General features: G+C 42.2%; 1 protein-coding gene across 5 annotated transcripts in view; it reads right to left on the bottom strand.

Annotated features, from left to right (window-relative positions):
• LOC115167974 (basement membrane-specific heparan sulfate proteoglycan core protein) overlaps nt 1-16731 on the bottom strand; it is a 157801-nt gene that overhangs the window by 102568 nt on the left and 38502 nt on the right. For all 5 annotated transcript variants that reach the window (XM_029722772.1, XM_029722774.1, XM_029722776.1 and 2 more), the window contains exons 2-3: nt 9999-10131; nt 8095-8160 (exon numbers count right to left, since the gene is read on the bottom strand). In XM_029722772.1, coding sequence (XP_029578632.1) covers nt 8095-8160; nt 9999-10131 — 199 coding nt within the window. The remainder of the gene's footprint in view (nt 1-8094; nt 8161-9998; nt 10132-16731) is intronic.

Genomic DNA, 16731 nt, shown 5'->3' with positions numbered 1-16731 from the left:
GTTTCTAAACAATGTTCTCTGTCTGCTCTAGGAATGTCTGCTAGGAAGAGGGGGCATGTGAACCAGTGGAATACCGAGAGATGAAAGACAGGCTGGAAGATGTCTCCCACAGAACTGTATCGAGATATGCTGCAGAGGTCAAGAGAGGAGGTTGGGAGGGACCATGCTGAACCGAAATTCGGAACCTTCAGTGGACCAAAAGACAATAGACAAGAGGTTGAAAATAACCTCCCCCCTTCAACAACAGTTAAAGACTCTGGATTTTTTTCTCACACAGCTTCAAATGCCAGTTCAACCGGTTCAAATGTTAGGTCCCTGAGAGACTAGGAAAGAGAAAATCTTCAACACAGCAAACACAACAGGATGTGCATCATAATGGGTGCAGAGGTTCCACCTCTACTTCCATCACTCTACACTATGTAAGGGGGGAGGAAGGAGAGGTGAGGGCCTACATGCCACATGGACAACCCGCTGGACAGGGAGACTCGGCACCAACGTGTTGACCAGACAAATCCAACTCAGGAAACCAGTTCCTTCCCAACTGCTGTCATATAATAATCTAAAAATGGAACGGTGAGCACAGCACACTGCTGCCCCGGCCTTCACTGCTGCCAGACAAGGCATATTTTCGATTCTGAAACAGAAAATTCTGTCTGAGTAATGGATACAGTATTTAGTCATGGATATTTACTAACAACAAGTCCAAATTGTAACACTAACTGAACTGAAGAGCGAAAGTTAAAATAGACATTTTGACTGCCAGAAATAGCAAGCTCTTCGTGATAGCAGTAGAAAAAAAGACTCCAGTGTAGAAAAAGCATGTCGATACAGTAGGACATGCGCGTGAGACTCAAGACTGGATGGTTTATCAGCCGATTATTTTGCGGAAAACCCCAGAAATCCCATATATTCTCAATTATATTTTCAGACTTTTCCACTTCCTTTTGTATTTGAATACACTTTTGTGTAGTGTGTAATGTATATCTGCCAAATCTGATTTGACCCTGAGGCCACTAATCCAAGCTTCCCAGCAGGATTTGGCCGAGAACTACAAACCCGCCCCAAGTAGTGTCTGGCGTGTTCACATCTATAATCATCAATGGGTCAACAAACCACTCATATGCTCCAATTTGACTGTTGGAGGCTTAGAGACTTTAAATCTACTACTGTGAGTGTGATCTGCTAATGCTGTGAGCAACCCGTAACTCACCTGCTTAGTCATGGCTAACTCTGGATGCTTCAATAAAGGAGGTGTACAGTTTAAGGACTTTTGGACTCCTTACCTGTACATATCCAGCTTGCTAGGCCTCAGTGCTGAGTCATTTCGGTGAGGAAACTCTTACAACTTTTTTTTAAAACAGCCATTTCACATGTGGAAACTGTTTTCCTAGACTTCGAGCTTGGCTTAGCTGAATGCGAACCATTCATATTATGCTTGTGTTAAAAGGATAGTTCACCCAACAACTTTCGTCATACCTATTTTTTGATAAAGCACACTTTTCTTTAACCTCAATGTCAACTTTTGACATTGCATTGTTGTTTTTAGCTGTATAGATGATGTATTTTGGATGTTCTCAGTGTAATTTCAACGCTTTCAGACAATGTGATTAATCACAATTTTTTTTTAAAGTGCACTAAGATAACAAAAAGTTAATTTGAGTTAACAGATTAACTCTGACAGCCCTAATTGAAAATAATCTCTTTGCAGAACAGTATCTGTTCACATTCATTCCAAAAGCAAACGCATTCACACATTTTAAAATACATTAAAATCCCTTTTAGGCCTTTAGATTAAATGTAACAAAAAACATTGGACATCTAACAATAACAGAAGCTAGCTAGCTAGCTAGGGTGAAATGAAAGGCAAGCTATCGCCTATCACTAAGCTAGCTAGCAGTTAACAATTAGCATGTGACCATTAGATACAAATGTGATAAAAAGTAACCTTCTAAAATACATATCAATATACGAGGTTCATATGTACACATGTAAATACACTCAGTATGAGCCCTCATTTGTAAAAATAAAACCATTTAAGAGCCAAAAACATTTATAATGGATATTTAAAAAATCTATCCGAAACGCCATCTTGTTCTCATTGACTTGCATATAAAATTCAGCTAGCTAGATAGATATACTTAGCTTGTCTACACTCATGTGAAAATCTCTCTTGTTTTTCACTCGGTCAAAACAATTAAATTATACATCAAAATTACCAGAAAACTCAACACAGTTTATTTAAACATGTAACCTATAGATTTTGAAAACGTAACCATGCGTACAAACCAGAAAACAGGATAAAAATAAGACAACATGGAGAGATAGCTTCTCTGTTCTTTTCGCTTCTTCCAATGTCATTGTTTTTCACATGTGAAAGTGAGATTTACACATGTGGAGTTCTTACATGTGAAACGGCAAACGTGATTTTCACATGTTAATGTTTTTCAAATGTGAACTTGCAATTTACATGTAAGGTGATAACATGTTATTCTCCTCACATGTAAAAAAGTGATGTTAACATGTGAACTCTAAACGTTAAATTTAAGATCAACATGTGAAAATGTGTTTGCTTTTGGAATGAATGTGAACAGATACTTTTCTACAAAGATGATTTTGAGTTTTAAATCAGTTAACTTGAGTTAACTTTTTGTAATTTTAGTGCGTTTATTTTTTGTTGTTGATTAATCACATTGTATGAAAGCGTTAAATCCAAAATACATCTATACAGCTAAAAACAACAATGAGTTGTCAAAAGTTGACATTGAGGTTAAAGAAAGTTTGCTTTATCAATTCACCTTATTTTGCTAACTGTTAATTTGGACAAAAATCTAGATGCCAATATTCTTGTAATGCTTTTTATATAAAACATCTCAAATTACTGCTCAATTTGAGCAAATTCCGAATACGTGATTAATAACAGCAAATCCTGCTATTAACCAGATTTGTTTTTTAAATTACATTTGACAGCCTTATTTTGCATTGAACAATCAATATAATGGTCAAAACATTGGGTTCTCAAGTGGGAGACCCGGGTTTTAATCCCGCCAGATACAAAAGCACACATGTGAAATTTAGACTATCACGTGAAATGTTGGGAAACCACGTGTCATGTGAAACATTTACATGTGAGAAATCTATGTAAAACTTCACACGTGTCCGAAAACCACGCATCTGACTCATGTTCATTTTTGGTTTTCACATGTGACTTGTTCAGATCCAAAAAAATCTACATGTAAAAAATACATGAAACTTCTCGTGTCCAAAAACCACGTGTCACATGATATTTTTTTCAAGTGAACATTTTCACATGTGATTTGTTCCTACATGTGTCAGATGAGAGGGTGAATTAAAGTTTGATCATACAAGATTGCATGAATGAGGCAATAACATGCACATAAACATACCAGCTATAAACAGCAGCCATGGTTACCTGAGGGAATCTAAGGGGGATATCTCTATCTGATAGTACAAACTAGAAAACAAAGAAGGGATTGATGTCCTCGATGCATGTATGGTGACAGCTTTAATGCTTACGTCAAGTTGAACAAGGAAATACAAATAAATCCCACACTTTGCTAACAGGAACTCCTGCTGTCCAGAATGTTGTCCACCCATGGCTAAACACAGAACTATGGGTGAAAAAATACAGGAAAGAGGTGGTGCTCCAGGTACATCAGCATGACTAACATGCAAACGTTGTGTGCCCATAATGTACATATCGGCCCTCAGAAGGAAAGATCCGGTTGGCATAGATCTACAAATCTCAAAGAGGATAGCACTTGAATCACGGGAGGTGGACGGATACACACGGTGAGGCAGGGTTTAAGGTGACCATGCCCCAGAGTAGGGTACAGCCTTACTCCCATTACTCCTATGATAAATTGCCTTCTAACCCGACAACGACTGTGTTCTTTAAAAAAAAATATATATATATAAACATTTTGGATTTGCTTGGTTGGTAATTTTTTACATTTTTATGTCTTAATCCACAAACTACATCATACCTAAAAACACTTTCATTCTAAATGTAAAAATGTTAGCATGAACAGATAGACTGTCGCATGTAATGTATGTCACGTTTATCAGCCAAAGGGACTATTCCGAATAGATAGCCCTGCTTTTGAGATGCCGAAAGGCTGTTGCGTACTGTTTTGCTTGAACACAAATGAAGTTTCATCTGCCCAAGGACCATGTTTGACGATGGTTTCAAGCTATGACGCGCGATGATGATGGAAAGCTGTGGGGCTCTAGTTACACGATAAATGTTTGTGTGTTCGAAGCACTCCATCACTGGTAATTCGCTAAAACACTTGTTTGTATCAAACTAGCTATTTGTATTGCATAAAGCTTGCTAGTTAGCTTGTAGTAAGGACTAGTGAGCTGTATTCATCCAAATAACAGCTATAATATTCATCTGCGTTTGGATATTGCCAGCTAACTGGCAAACAAGCGAGGGGTAAACAAACAGTGATGTAAGTTTAATGGGACAGTTATACAATCTTTACTGCCAGTGATAGCAGGTCGGGCAACACATTTTTGAGGGGCAGAATAATAAGTATCATGAAAATCATTTGTTGTTGTGATAGCCAAGTATGTTAATAACGACACGTGAGGCTGCTGAAAAAGTGTCAGTAGTTTGCTTAGGATGCCGCCAAAGTTAAGCTAATTACATGGGAGTAACGGGATGGCTGTACCCTACTTGAGGGCATGGTCATGTTAAGCTGCGCATCTATTGAGGAATGTAAAACAAAGGTGTTGGTGATGTTTGCTTCAGCTCTGTATTGTTTATCTTCTCTTTCATGTGCTTGTGTTTTCCCCTCAGCCATTGGACGAAAGGAAGAGATGTGAATGTTTACATCTCGGGCAGAAATCTGCCTCCCTGTGTTATGACCAGAGACTCAGCCCTGTGAAAGATGGCGCAGATGGATGTGAGGGAGACACCATTCAGAGACAGACTAACAGACAGTTTCTCCTGCATGCATTCAAACAAGCGCATGCACACACACACACACACACGAACCCACAATCACAGATGGGGGAAGATACCACAGACGAGTGATCTCTTCCACAGACCGACTAAATAAGGCCCTCACAGAAACGTTCCCTGTGGCTCAGTTGGTAGAGCATGGTGTTTGCAACGCCAGGGTTGTGGTTTCGGGTTCCCATGGGGGGCCAGTACAAAAATAAAAAAAAGATACAAAAAAAATGTTTGAAATGTATGCATTCACTACTGTAAGTCGCTCTGGATAAGAGCGTCTGCTAAATGACTAAAATGTAAACAAGCAAGGCGTGAAAATTCCACTGCCAGTAAGTTTTGCTGTGGAAGACCCTCTATGTAATGAGGTGGTGTTTAACAAATCATTAGTTTCGTCTAAAAGACCACCATCGTGTGGATACTGTAGATATCATGTACACTGAGTATACCAAACATTAGGAACACCTTCCTAAAATTGAATGTGTCCCCCTAGGGCTGTTGCGGTCATGAAAGGTCATTTTTATGGTGAAAATGATCTTCCTCAAACTTGAAACTCAAATGCTGCGTATGTATTCCAGTTAGGCTCTACACCTGTTGTAAAGCGGATTAATGTGCTTCATTTTAAGTTATTTGGCCACTTTAGTGATACAAACCTTATCAAAACATATAGGCCTATGGCCTAGACTACATGAGGTGTGCGACTATGATTTGGTTCATTTTCATGCCAGCCAGGTAAGCTATACTCCTGTTGTAACGAGAAGCAATGTGCTTAACATTTGGAAAGTTGAGAAATAAATCTAAACTCAGCAAAAAAACAGTCGTTAAGACACTAACAGCTTACAGACGGTAGGCAATTAAGGTCACAGTTATGAAAACATAGGACACTAAAGAGGCCTTTCTACTGATTCTGAAAAACACCAAAATAATGATGCCCAGGGTCCCTGCTCATCTGCGTGAACGTGCCTTAGGCATGCTGCAAGGAGGCATGAAGACTGCAGATGTGGCCAGGGAAAGAAATTGCAATGTCCGTACTGTGAGACGCCTAAGACAGCGCTACAGGGAAACAGGACGGACAGCTGATCGTCCTCGCAGTGGCAGACAACGTATAACAACACCTGCACGGGATCGGTACATCCAAACATCACACCTGCGGGACAGATACAGGATGGCAACAACAACTGCCCGAGTTACACCAGGAACGCAATCCTTCCATCAGTGCACAGACTGTCCGCAATAGGCTGAGAGAGGCTGAACTGAGGGCTTGTAGGCCTGTTGTAAAACAGGTCCTCACCAGACATCACCGGCAACAGCGTTGCCTATGCCACAAACCCACCGTCGCTGGACCAGACAGGACTGGCAAAAAGTGCTCAGTCACGGTTTTGTCTCACCAGGGTGATTGTCGGATTCGCGTTCATCGTCGAAGGAATGAGTGTTACACCGAGGCCTGTACTCTGGAGCGGGATCGATTTGGAGGTGGCGGGTCTGTCATGGTCTGGGGTGGTGTGTCACAGCATCATCGGACTGAGCTTGTCGTCATTGCAGGCAATGTCATCGCTGTGCGTTACAGGGAAGACATCCTCCTCCCTCATGTGGTACCCTTCCTGCAGGCTCATCTTGACATGACCCTCTAGCATGACAATGCCACCAGCCATACTGCTCATTCTGTGCGTGATTTCCTGCAAGACAGGAATGTCAGTGTTCTGCCATGGCCAGCGAAGAGCCCGGATCTCAATCCTATTGAGCACGTCTGGGACCTGTTGGATCGGAGGGTGAGGGCTAGGGCCATTCCCCCCAGAAATGTCCGGGAACTTGCAGGTGCCTTGGTGGAAGAGTGGGGTAACATCTCACAGCAAGAACTGGCAAATCTGGTGCAGTCCATGAGGAGGAGATGCACTGCAGTTCTTAATGCAGCTGGTGGCCACTTCAGATACCGACTGTTACTTTGATTTTGACCCCCCCCCCTTTGTTCAGGGACACATTATTCCATTTCTGTTAGTCACATGTCTGTGGAACTTGTTCAGTTTATGTATCAGTAGTTGAACCTTATGTTCATACAAATATTTACACATGTTAAGTTTGCAGAAAATAAACGCAGTTGACAGTGAGAGGACGTTTCTTTTTTTGCTGAGTTTAGTAGTCCTAGCCTATAGAAAGCTGATGGAACCCCTTATTTTTAATAAGAGGCCATGACTGTTTTCTCACGCAATTGCATAGCCTATAGAAATGTTGCGCAACATGAGCTCATGAAGTGTTTGATTAGATTTTCGATAACATTTGCATTAATGTCAGAGTGATTTGAGGGAGAATAGAGTGGTGAGTACCAGGCAGTTAGCAAGTTTGGTAGACTACTAATGACCATCAGCAGCATCAGAGCTAGGAGAAGCCTAATTACCATGACTAAACGGTCACATGGAATTTGACTGCCGTCATGACTCGTGACTGCCGGTGTGGCAGTAATACGATTTCTGTAACAGCCCTAGTCCCCCCCCACCCCCTTTGCCCTCAGAACAGCCTCAGTTTGTCCAGGAATAGACTCTGCAAGGTGTCAAAAGCATTCCAAAGGGATGCTGGCCTATTTTGACTCCAATGCGTCCCACAGTTGTCAAGTTGGCTGCATATCCTTTGCGTTGTGGACCATTCTTGATACACACGCGAAACTGAGTGGAACAAAAGAACAGCGGCATTGCAGTTCTTGACACAAACCGGTAAGCCTGGCACCTACTACCACACTTAGTCCAAAGGCAAATGTTTTGACTTGCCCATTCACCCTCTGAATGGCACACATACACAATCCATGTCTCAATTGTCTCAAGGCTTAAAAATCATTCTTTAACTTGTCTCGTCTTCTTCATCTATACTGATTGAAGTGGATGTAACAAGTGACATCAATAAGGGATCATAGCTTTCACCTGGATTCACCTGGTCAGTCTATGTTATGGAAAGAGCAGGTGATCTTAATGTTTTGTATACATCTATGGGACAGGTGGCCATTTAAACGAGGCAACCCTGGTGGGGATTTGTGTGTTTGTTTATTAGGATCTATTTTAGCCCACCATGTGGCTTATCTTCCAAGAGTGCAGGGAGCGTTATGCTCAGGGCTTAGAGCTCAGGGTTCTTACTTGTGCTGATCTCAGTCACCACTGTGGGTTCTGGCGTGCTTCCATCCTCCTCTCCACTGGGCAGATCTACAGGGAAGATAAAAGAGGTGTGGTCAGAATGTTAGCATAGCTCAAGGCCCAGGGAGGACTAGGGAGGACTCATTCATTTACTCAACAAGTGGAACATACATGTATACATCTGAAGTGTAGCCGGGTCAAATCAAATTGTATTTGTCACATGCTTGGTAAACAACCGGTGTAGACTAACAGTGAAATACTTCATTACGGGCCCTTCCCAACAATGCAGAGAGAAAAAAAGAAATAATAGAAAAATAATAATACAAGGAATAAATACACAATGAGTAACGATAACTTGGCTATATACACGGGGTACCAGTACCGAGCTGATATGCAGGGGTACAAGGTAAATGAGATAGGTATGTACATATAGGCAGGGATAAAGTGACTATGTAAGAAGATAGATAATAAACAGTAGCAGCTGTGATGAGTCAAGAGTTAGTGCAAAAAGGGTCAATGCAGATAGTCCAGGTAGCTGATGGTTAACAATTTAACAAACTATTTACAGTCTTAAGGCTTGGGGTTAGAAGCTGTTTAGGGTCCTGCTGGTTCCAGACTTGTTGCATCGGTACCGCTTGCCGTGCTGTAGCAGAGAGAACAGTGTATGACTTGGGTGGCTGGAGTCTTTGACAATTTTTAGGGCCTTCCTCTGATAGCGCCTGGTGTAGAGGTCCTGGATGGCAGGGAGCTCAGTACCAGTGATGTACTGGGCCGTACGCACTACCCTTTGTAGCGTCTTGCGATCGGATACCAAGCAGTTGCCATACCAAGCGATGATGCAGCCAGTCAAGATGCTCTCAATGGTGCAGCTGTATAACTTTTTGAGTATCTGAGGGCCCATTGCAAATCTTTTCAGCCTTCTGAGGAGAAAGAGGTGTTGGTGTGTGTGGACAATGATAATTCCTTAGTGATATGGACACAGAGGAACTTGAAGCTCTCGACCAGCTCCATTACAGCCCCGTCGATGTGGATGAGTGTGTGCTCGGCCTTCCTTTTGTCTTGCTGACGTTGAGGGAGTGGTTTTTGTCCTGGCATGACACTTCCAGGTCACTGACCTCCTCCTATGGAGGAGGTCAGTGTCGTCAGCAAACCGTCGTGCCGTCAGCAAACTTAATTATGGTGTTGGAGTCGTGCGTGGCCATCGTGGGTGAACAGGGAGTACAGGAGGGGTCTAAGCATGCACCCCGAGGGGCCCATGTTGGGGTCTGCGTGGCGGATGTGTTGTTGCCTACCCTCACCACCTGGGGGCGCCCTGTCAGGAAGTCCGGGATCCAAGTTGCAGAGGGAGGTGTTCAGTCCCAAGGTACTGAGCTTAGTGATGAGCTTGGAGGGCACTATAGTCAATGAACAGCATTCTTATGCAGGTGTTCCTCTAGTCCAGGTAGGACAGGGAAATAGAGATTGTATCATCTGTGGATCTGTTGGGGCGGTATGCCAATTGGAGCTGGTCCAGGGTGTCTGGGATGATGGTGTCGATGTGAGCCATGACCAGCCTTTCAAAGCGTTGCATGACTAAAGATGTGAGTTCTACTGGGCTACTTAGACAGGTTACATTGGTCTTCTTGGGCGTAGAGACTGTGGTGGTCTGCTTGAAACATGTAGGTATTACAGACCCCTGTGCACCCAAGGGATTATGGTGGAGATAATAGTTACAGTAAACAGTTAGGTTCACTATGGATGGGACCACTGTTAACATTGTTTGCAGTTTTGTAAGGAACAGTTCAGGGGTAGTATGAAGTTGTGTACATTATAGTGTTGTAATCATGATCTTAAAATATCATAAATAAAAGTGTGACTATGAAAAGAAAGCTGGTTTGCGATCCAGCTGTGTTGACCCTAGACCCCACCTCCTGATGCTTCATCGGCAGCGAAGTCTTCGTCATCGTCCAGGAAGCGCTGAGATCTTTGGACAACAGTCCTCGATGAATCCAGGTCCTCGGGCAGCGGCACTTCTCCCCACACCTTGGAGCTCTGAGCCACCTGCAGACAGAAAACACACACACAACACTACTTAAGAGATTTATAGGGGTTGAAGTCTCATGTCTCCAGATAGAACCTGGGTTGCGTCCCAAATGGCACCCTATCTCCTATTTGGTGCACTATAACTCAAAGGACTATGGTCAAAAGTAGCACTATATAGGGAATAGGGTGCTATTTGGGATGTATGCCCAGGTTAGTTAAGTTACACCCAGCAGGACCATTATAAAGGGCCTGGGAGTGGAAGGAAAAACAAAACCTGAGATAGTGTAAGGCTGGGAGCTTCACACAGGAAATAGGTGCATTATGGTATGTTTACTTGAACATTCATAAACTAGGTCAGGGATGGGTAGCTGGCAGTCCTGTAGGCCCGTGGATCATCCCCTCCCAAAAAATAACTAGCGAGTTAGAATAGTGGTGCAATTTCGAAATTTGGTTGTGCATCAGCAGTTCTCTCTTGTTAGCCCATGTCAGCGATTCTTTTTTATTTTTTTTAGATTGGTAAGTTAGTCTAGCCAGCTGTCTAAACTTGTACTAATCATGGTCGAATTACCAACAGGGGAGCACCCATTGTCACACTCAGATATATTAAAAACTGATGAGCAAAAAAGACCGTATAACATAATATAAATACAGAGCAATATATGCAAAAAAAAATCTAATTATATTCATTTAAAAATTGGCATCCTAAAGACTGCCATAAATAAAATCTAGCTAAATTAAAATCTCCATTAACATTCTTTTTTTAAAGTTTAAGTATTGTGGCCTTCCATGGCTTCCTGTTTCACTGGAATATAAAAATGAGGAAACAAGCATGTACAATCCCTTTCATTCATCACCATGGGGAAAGGCAAAAGACTGAAATGAAAGACAAATGGTGGTTTACTTTCATAAACCAGGCAATTAGTACAGCAAAAATATCACCACTATTAAGAACTTTAAAACCACTGGAATAGTGGTAAACTTGACTGGCAAAGGACGCAAGTGTATCTTGTCCCCAATGCAAAGTGAGTCCAAGGGCCACAGTTGGCAGAACTTGGCCACATCTTGGGGGGGTCACAGTCTCCATGCCAATAGGTTATTTGGAAGGGCTGCCATAAAAAAAAGCCTTTGAGAGCAAACAAGTGTAAACGCCTGGAGTTTGCTAAACTGCATTGGGACTTGGATTGGAACCGAGTGCTATGGTCAGATGAGACTAAAATAGAGCAATTTGGCCACACACACCCCAGTGGTGGGTTTGGCATTGAAAGGATGATGCAAATGCAGAAAATAACCTCATTCCTACTGTAAAATATAGTGATGGTTCTTTGATGTTATCGGGCGGGTTTGCTTCCACTGGTCAAATTGGGGCCCTTGTTAAGGTCAATGGTAGAATGAACTCTACCAAGTCCCACAACATTTGTGCCCCAAAAAACCTGGTTGCCTCTGCCAGGAGGCTGAAACTTGCCCACAAGTGGATCTTCCAGCAAAACAATGACCCCAAGCACACAGAAATGGTTAAGTTACCACAAAAACCAACATTTTGCAATTGCCATCGGTCTCCAGACTTAAACCCTGTTGATTTTAATTGACGAGGGCTGTCCATAAGCAGACTGAAGGACATCAAGGATCTGGATAGATTCTGTATGGAGGAATGGTCTAATGATCCCTCCAAAAGGTGTTGTCCAATCTCATGAAACATTGTAGAAAAAGCCTAAGTGCCATTATCCTCACAAGGGGAGGGTGCACAAAGTATATAAACAGGGGTGTCAATAATTTTGACACCTATCTTTTTTTATTACTCTGTAGGTAGAGGTGTGCCACATGCACCGTAGTGCAAAACCAAGAGTCAGACAAGGAAATGCAGTTCTCAAATGGGGATTTATTAACTTAAAATAAAGTTCTCACTCAAACATGGCAAATGCTACAAAACAAACACTGGCCATTTAATTCAATAACTAAAGTAAACTTAAATACGGGGGAAGACCATATTTTACCCCAGGGCATGGAGTGATTCAAACCTTAATCATATTTGGGTTCAGTTCTTCTGGCTGGTCCAACAATTGCGACAGAGCTTCAGTATATCCTCCTCACACCTCTCGACCATGTGAATGCCCCTGCATGGCCTATGTGCTGCTGCAGCCCTAATTGCAGCAAGGTGTGCAGCTGCAGTCTATTAAGCCTCGGTGGAGAGCTGCCACACCTTGTAACGAGTCGTTTAGCCACCAGATGGGGCCAAAAGTGGGCCTTTCCCACCCTTACACCCCTCGAGTGCTCACAATTGGTTAAGCAAAATCTTATTCTCTGAACAATTGTATTAGTATGAAATAATATAATTTTCAAATTTTTTGGAGCATAACATTTTGCTCATGTGTATTATTTATTTTATACAGTATTTTTATGCTCTTTAATTCTGCCAATCATTTTGGAGGTGACTGTGTCTTGAAACCAGTGGCTACTTGAGGTTGATATCAAAATGGTTAGATGACACAAATCGGTTAAAATATGTTTTAAACTCCATCCACCCAGGACAGGCAGGCAGGAGAGCTTTATAGTGGGCCCTCAGCAGAGGATCAGGAAGCACTTTGGAAAGATTGTCACCTCTTGGGCTAGTAAAAACATCCTCACAGTGGAGTAGAAATCACTGAAAGGGGGGTGATCAGAAGGTGATCCTTGATTTAGTCAAGGTGTGAAGAGATTGTTAAATGCAATTGGAGAAGAGGGGAAAAGTATAAGAATTTGATAATAGTTCAATAGTGGGGGAGGGAAAGGGGGAAAGTTGTACAACTGAATGCTTTCAAATGAAATGTGTCTTCCGCATTGAACCCTCTGAATCAGAGAGGTTCGGGGGGCTGCCTTAATCAACAGCCACATCTTCGGCACCTGGAGAACAGTGGGTTAACTGCAGATTTTTACCTTGTCAGCTCAGGGATTCGATCCAACAAACTTTCGGTTACTGGCCAAACGCTCTAACCATTAGGCTACCTGCCGCCCTGAGTCTATCTCTGTGGAAGGACATTACTGACCCAAAGAACCCATACAAATCAAACTGAAGACATTAAACATTTAAACAGATAATCTGATACCTGATCATCTTGGTAATGTCTTAATGATACCGCCCAGACTACTCGCTCAGTTCCAAAACATGAGCTAAAAAAACAGAGCCCTAATCTCTCTCCCTGGGTCAGTACCATCCCCACCAGTCCAAAACCTGAGCTATAGGTTTGCCTACTTCCCTGGCAGCATGCCACCCTTGGCATTTCCAGTCAGCATGGCATGCCAGTTCCCATTTTCATCCGCCCTCATCATGGCAGAGTTTCCCATTTAAATTACTCTGGCTAATAAATAACTTTATCTCTCCCCCAAATCCTCTCTCCCCTGACTGAACACCCAACAACAACAATCTCGGGCCTTTTTCAAAAGGAAACCGCTGACTGGACCAATTCTTTTCACTGGAGCCAACCAGCCAACCGTTGGTGTGATCATCTCCTGCTTCCCGGTCCCACTCCCTTGGGATGGATGGGGTCCGATGGGGTTCTCTGTCTGTCTGTCTGTCTGTCTGTCTGTCTGTCTGTCTGTCTGTCTGTCTGTCTGTCTGTCTGTCTGTCTGTCTGTCTGTCTGTCTGTATCTTGTTCTTTCACCCTCTCCCTCATTCTCTCTCTCTTTCTGGATGGGTGATACATTGCCCCCAAAAAATCCTCATAGATTAGACCAAAGCCATTTTTGGCAAACTTCATCAACTGATATGTTCCTCATTAAACAATGCAGTGTCAGTTATCACACTTTTACTAACAGCCAAACATAGGGCTGTGAGGGTCATGGGATTTTGGATGACGGTTATTTGTGATTATCATTCGGATAGCAATTTTATGACTGCATGTGCTGCTGTTGTAGGAAGGGGTTGGGGGGGTTACCTAGGCAACCAAAGACTGTTTGCTACAACACCTTGCTGAAACAAGAAGCAACAAAGTTTCATCACGATGCAAAGAGTCCATGTTACCGTGGAAATGGACTCAAACACATGCTTCATCTTTTTGAATGCCCAGCAGTCCCGTCTTCAGTCAGCTGTTCATTCCACAAAAAAATTCTAAAACTTCCTAGTTTTGCCTCCTCGCGTCTCTCCTTATATCGGTTATTAGATGTAAACTAGGCATACTTTTACTTTGCTGCTTTTGGGTAAAGTTTGATGACTTGAATATGAAGTTGATCAAAAAATAGACATTAGCAGTCAAAAGTTTGGACACACCTACACATTCAAGGGTTTTTCTTTGTTTTTACTATTTTCTACATTGTAGAATAATAGTGAAGACATCAAAACTATGAAATAACACATATGGAATCATGTTGTAACCAAAAAAGTGTTAAACAAAATCTAAATATATTTCATATTTGAGATTCTTCAAAGTAGCCACCCTTTGCCTTGATGACAGCTTTGCGCTCTCTTGGCATTCTCTCAACCAGCTTCATGAGGTAGTTACCTGGAATGTATTTCAATTGACAGGTGTGTCTTGTTAATTTGTGGAATTTCTTTCCTTCTTAATGCATTTGAGCTAATCAGTTGTGTGTGACAAGGTAGGGGTGGTATACAGAAGATAGCCCTATTTGGTAAAAGACCAATTCCATATTATTGCAAGAACAGCTCAAATAAGCAAAGAGAAACAACAGTCCATCATTACATTAAGACATGAAGGTCAGTCAATACGGAAAATGTCAAGAACTTTGAAAGTTTCTTCAAGTGCAGTCGCAAAAACCATCAAGCGCTATGATGAAACTGGCTCTCATGAGGACCGCCACAGGAAAGGAAGACCCAGAGTCTTGCGTGAATCAGGCCTTTATGGTCAAATTGCTGCAAAGTAACCACTACTAAAGGACACCAATAATAAGAAGAGACTTGCTTGGGCCAAGAAACACGAGCAATGGACATTATACCGGTGGAAATCTGTCCTTTGGTCTGATGAGTAAAAAGTTTACAATCGCTGTGTCTTTGTGAGACACAGAGTAGGTGAACGTATGATATGTGCATTTGTGGTTCCTGCCGTGAAGCATGGAGGATGAGGTGTGATGGTGTGGGGGTGCTTTGCTGGTGACACTGTCAGTGATTTATTAAGAATTCAAGGCACACTTATCCAGCATGGCTACCACAGCATTCTGCAGAAATACGCCATCCCAACTGGTTTGCACTTAGTGGGACTATCATTTGTTTTTCAACAGGACAATGACCCAACACACCTCCAGGCTGTGTAAGGGCTATTTGACCAAGAAGAAGAGTGATGGTGCTGCATCAGATGCCCTGGAGTTGGACCACAGAGTGAAGGAAAAGCAACAAGTGCTCAACATATGTGGGAACTCCTTCAAGACTGTTGGAAAAGCATTCCTCATGAAGCTGGTTGAGAGAATGCCAAGATTGTGCAAAGCTTCTTTGGTTACTACATAATTCCATATGTGTTATTTCATAGTTTTGATGTCTTCACGATTATTCTACAATCTAGAAAATAGTAAAAAATAAAGAAAAACTCTTGAATGAGTAGGTGTGTCCAAACTTTTGACTGGTACTGTATATACAGTATAAAACATTTATTTTATTATAATTGTATCATTATATTCAATGCATTATTTGTTAATTTATTATTTATTTATTTATTAAGAAGGTTATTTTATTTTAATCCTTAATCATCGGTTACATGATTATACAATTACCGTGCCAGCCCTAGCCAAATGTTTTATATTTTTCCAGAACAGGAAAAAGATCAAAACTAGTGTGACCTTTGTGTCCCTCTAAGAGTTGGGACAAGTCCACTGTGTTGTGGTTATCATTCCCTACAGATAATTTAAGACCCTGCACCCTGCTCTGCAATTTTCCTGCACCCAACCCAACCCTGTCAGTGTAAAGGAGCTACACACACACACACACACACACACACACACACACACACACACACACACACACACACACCCAGGCAAAGTGGGGAGGGGGTGAAAAAAAACCGCATTCCACCCATTGTTGGAATCCCACTGTTTACTTTTGAATTAGGCTTTTCACAATGACAAATGTTTGCCTTGCTAGAATGTAAAAGGAGGTACAGACAAAAAGGAACTGGCACACATTCTATGGGGTATCAAAGGACAGGTGAGTCCATATGGTGAAGCCTCAAAACAAGTTAACCCCTCTAAGTTTGCCCAGCTGTTGTTTACAGTGCAAGAGGAGCTGAAAACCAACATTTTGTCTCCGTGAACAATCGATGACCAGCGGCACTGGCAGAACAATCAGGAGGAACAGGGGGATTTGGGACAATGCCTCCAAGATCCCATCGTAGCGTAGAGCACTATCAGCTATCCTGCATGTCTTGAGAGTCAAACATCTGCTGTCATCATAGCGAGACACAGAGCCAGACAGATGTGTGCCCATGAGATGGTGTAAATAACCAGCATTCCCATCCCCACCATGACCCTGTAACAGCCAACAGTCAACAACCAACGCATGTCAAGAGAGAACAGCGTGAGTAGAATGTTCCAGGGGATTAACTTCACCACCTAAACCAGACATCTTCCAGATACAGATACAGCAAGGTCTAACTTATCACTGAAACTAGTTATTGTAACTTTGGTTTTACCTCATTACAAAT

The sequence above is a fragment of the Salmo trutta genome, chromosome 30, assembly GCF_901001165.1.
Source record: "Salmo trutta chromosome 30, fSalTru1.1, whole genome shotgun sequence".
Taxonomy (NCBI): domain Eukaryota; kingdom Metazoa; phylum Chordata; class Actinopteri; order Salmoniformes; family Salmonidae; genus Salmo; species Salmo trutta.
This window is presented reverse-complemented; position numbering and strand designations above follow the sequence as displayed.